Here is a 4,291-nt window from a genome sequence, read left to right as displayed (position 1 = left end):
TAACTTTTACATACAAAAACTTGACTTGTGTTCAATGAAGAAATTTTGATTACGATCATTCATTTATGGGATTTCCAATTAGAGGTCTTGATAATAATCAAGATTTACAAAAAGCCAGGCCTCAATTGTTCAACAGGCAGATAACGCTATCCAGCAGATAAATCACTACACAACAGCACCTTGTTTATTAACAACACAACAGTACCTTGTTTATTAATTTCAAACATTACAACTTTTACGTAAACTTGACTTGTGTTCAATAAAGAAATTCTTATTATGATCATTCATTAATGGAGATTTCCAATTAGAAGGATTTGATGATAATCAAGATGTACAAAAAGCCAGGCCTTAATTGATCAACAGGTGGATAACGCTATCCAGCATGTAAATTACTATCCAGCGGATAAACACCAGCGAGACACATTGAGTTATCCAGTGGATAAGTTGTTGTAATCCTCGCGAATTGTGGATAATTCTGGTTTCTGGTTTCTGAATTCCGGATTCCAGATTCCAGATTTCAGATTCCAGACTCTGGATTCTGGAGTCTAGATTCCGGCTTTTAGTGCTGCCCCCTCTCGAAAAGAAGGCTGTGCCCTAAACAACTGTGCAATCCTGAATCAATAATGGATTCCAATCTGGATACAAAATTGATCTAATTAATGATACCATAAGCTTACCCAGTGAATTTGTTGTTTCTTCTGAAGGACTGGCTTCAACTATACCTTCATGTCCACAGACTTCACACTTAGAATTGTGGGATTTGTTTTCAAAAGTACAGCCTGCGCAACTCCATTTTCCACCACCAGAATCATCTGATGTACGACGAATCGATGACTCAGGGAAAGGTCTCGGCTTAAAACCCTGTTCAGGGCAGGGGCAATGACAAACAGTACAACACAATCCAGCATTATCATAAAGTAAACTCTGGCAGTTTGGACATTTAAGGACTTGCTCCACATTTTGCTGGGCTATTTCTGAATAAAGTTCGACTGGTAAAGTAGGATTAAGTCTAGGCTTTTCTGTGTTCGTGGCATAATCAGCCACAACTAGCGATGGGCTAAAGCCACAGGCCGAACAAATGGTATCTTTGGATAAATTACTGAGTGTGCATCTGTCACAAGTCCATTCCTTTCCGTTATCTGAAGTAGAATTGAGAGCTGTGGAAGTTGATGCCACATATTTCTCCGATCCACAATGATTACACAATACCAATGATAAAGGGTTCCTAGAAGCACAAACGTGGCATATCCAACTTTGAGTAACTTGTCTTCGATTGCCACAAGCTTGGCAGATGGAATTTCTGACAGAATTTATCAGAGTACATTTCGCACACTGCCAGGTCTCCTCCGTGGATACTTTTAATCCCATTGTGTCCATCGGAGCTGTAAAGCTTCATAATTTAACTAAGAAAATCACTTTGACGATTAATCTTCAAAATTTCCTACGATCATTTCTAAAAATAATATATTATTGCAATGTATGTCCCCTAGGTCCTCATTCTCGTTCCCAGAGCTGCGATCCTCTTGGCCAGCGCCACGGTCAGAGGATGTGGTAGGTACTTTATATATGATACCCCATAATGTACCGTTCCTCAGGTCCTTGGTTAAGGGTCTGGTTAAGGTCCTTGGTATTCCTCTCGATTCACGCAACCTCTATGGGTGATACCCGCTGAAAGTGCACCATTTTACGCGGGCGTCGCCCGCCATGGTATAAGACCTACAGTACCACAGGCAAACCACCCTCAACTGAGGGTGTCTAGGGTACATTGTCGAGGGTCCCTTTTTGCCGAAACAGTTCTTATACGAAGGAATTCAATTGAGATGATAGACTCAAGTGTATTAAGGCTTGACCAATCTAATTATTATGCATATTTTTATTTGAAGTAAAGCGTTTGTCCAATGTCTATGAAACTTAGCAGAAAGTTTTTTATCGGTGCTGTTATTGATTCGCCAAAATATTTTGCATCGCATTTTGGTCACGTGACCCTAAAACAACTTATAACGTTTATATCCTTTATTCAAAAATGGGGAACATTTTTATTTCAAAATTTTGAAAACGTTTGGCATTAACACGTTTAGTACAACTGTGCGTATCGAATGCCGCCTTTTAATGTGGTACTCCGTATTTCCCTTTTAAGATATTTGGATGTTTATCATGTCACGTGACCTATTTTCCTCAATTGTTCATTGCTCTTAACATGTGGACATGATTAAAAGGCGGCATGACAAAGCCCTTAGAAGGGGTCATCGAATAATCAAGAAACAAGATTGATATAATGTAGCTGAATGTTCCCCATTTTTGAGTAAAAAATATAACTGTTATACGTTGATTTCGGGTCACGTGACAAGAATGTGGTACGGGATATTTTGGAAAAGTTATAACAATACCGATAACTAACTGCCTGCCAAGTTTCATAGGTCCGGGACAAATGCCTTCCCTTCAAATAAAAATATGCATAATAATTAGGCTGGTCAAGCCTTAATACACTTGAGAAGAGTAAACTAAGAAAATAATCAATTAGGGGATGTTACTTTCCTTTACATGTATGAGTCAATAAATTCTCAGTCATAAGTTTTAACTGATGACAATAAGGAAAATTTAAGACGGTTGATCGCCATTCTTCACAGCATATCTTTGTTTTGTGTAATCAGTATGGCATACATTTCCTGCAGGCATGCATTCCTATCTTCTCATCTTTGCGACCTTATTCAATCAACTCCCTATCTCCCAAAAACAACCCATGCAGGCCCGTAACCAGGATTTTACGTGGGGGGGGGGGGGGGGGGGGAAGGGGCGCAAGTACACGGCAAAGTACACGGTAGGAAAGTATCAACACTCGAGGAGGATACTTCGAATTAAATCTAAATCCGGATTTTTGAGATTCACACTTCAGCATTTTTTTGGGAAAGGACTTGAATAAAGTATTTTTGACTAGCGGTTTCCCATGCAAAAATGATACACAACAGTTACCGTACGTGACAGTTCAGCCGACGTTTTTCTCGCGCCATTGTTACCGTACGATCAACGATATGAATAGATCGAAAATAGTTAGTTGCCTGCAAATTTCACACCACAAATGGCCGTTTTTATGCTAGAGACGTTAAAGTCGTCTAGACGCATTTGACGTCTGAGACGTTAAAGCCGTCTGGTATAAAAACGGGACGCATAAAAGTAGACAAACTAACGGACAAAAACAAGATTTTTCTAATAAATTGACTAGGTTCTATTATCGGAAGACAATGGGCACGAGCAAACTCGGCACCAAATAAACGTCAACACACGAATATATGAGCAAATAAACGTGGCGGAATTGCAGCTTCTCAAATCTATGTCTCGACGTCGCCTGGAAAGACAGATCCAAATATTTTTTTGTGACAGAAATCAGTCTAGAAATCAGCATTTTCTGGCGATGGACGAGGAACTAGATTTAGCCTCGGCGCATGGCTTGTTTGTCTTGTCGACCAAGAGAGCAAGGAAGGAACGAAGTGCAGATTAACAAAGGACGCAGGGCTAAATGCGTCCCAGTAAGGGCGTCCCGTTTTTATACTAGGCGCATTTAACGTCTGAGACGTTAAAGTCGTCCGTTAAGTGCGTCTCAACGACGCACTTAAAACAAGACGTTAAAGTCGTCAGAAGTTAAATGCCTCTGTCTTATTTCTCGTTTTTATGCTAGACGTTAAACTCGTCTTGAGGCGACTTTAACGTCTCAGACGACTTTAACGTCTCTAGCATAAAAACGGCCAATTACACTAAAAGTTTCTTGACAGCAATATTATTATTAGCGCCATCCCTACAGCGAGAAAAGCATGTTTTTCGTCATTTCTTTTTATCGATCGCTTAAGGTATTTTTTTACTGATGGCATTTTCAGTTAAGAATTTCTCCAAAACAAACTTAACCGCTCTTTTTTTCTTGTGTTTGAAATTTGCACGCAACTCTGAGTTTGTTTGTTTGTGTTGTCATGGAAAATAACCAATTTTCGGATTTTGTGGGTTTTTTGACGCTGATTGCGGTAAAAGGAAAAAATATAACAACGACAATTTACGCAAAGATGTTGAAATATAATTAAGTTAAAACTGTCGGGTCACTCAACTCTTGTGGTAAACAAGAGACAGAAGACTCGATAAAGAAACGGGTTCGATGCACAATGTGAATGACAACCGACCGCCCATTCGTTCTTAAGATTCGATTATACGATTATACGAGTAAATTCAAGATTCGGTTATACGATCGAATAAATCCAGGGGTACCCAACGAGAATATAGTTCAGAACCACTTAAACATAGCATGGTT

General features: G+C 39.4%; 1 protein-coding gene across 2 annotated transcripts in view; it reads right to left on the bottom strand.

Annotated features, from left to right (window-relative positions):
• Positions 1-1,505, bottom strand: part of LOC138015520 (calpain-15-like) — a 52,152-nt gene extending 50,647 nt beyond the window's left edge. For both annotated transcript variants that reach the window (XM_068862583.1, XM_068862584.1), the window contains exon 1: positions 678-1,505. In XM_068862583.1, coding sequence (XP_068718684.1) covers positions 678-1,377 — 700 coding nt within the window. In that variant the 5' untranslated portion in view covers positions 1,378-1,505. The remainder of the gene's footprint in view (positions 1-677) is intronic.
• Between the last annotated feature and the right edge of the window lie 2,786 nt (positions 1,506-4,291).

The sequence above is a fragment of the Montipora capricornis genome, chromosome 9 (genome assembly GCF_036669925.1).
Source record: "Montipora capricornis isolate CH-2021 chromosome 9, ASM3666992v2, whole genome shotgun sequence".
NCBI lineage: Eukaryota > Metazoa > Cnidaria > Anthozoa > Scleractinia > Acroporidae > Montipora > Montipora capricornis.
The sequence above is the reverse complement of the archived record's forward strand: the minus strand, read 5'-3'. Positions and strand labels throughout refer to the sequence as shown.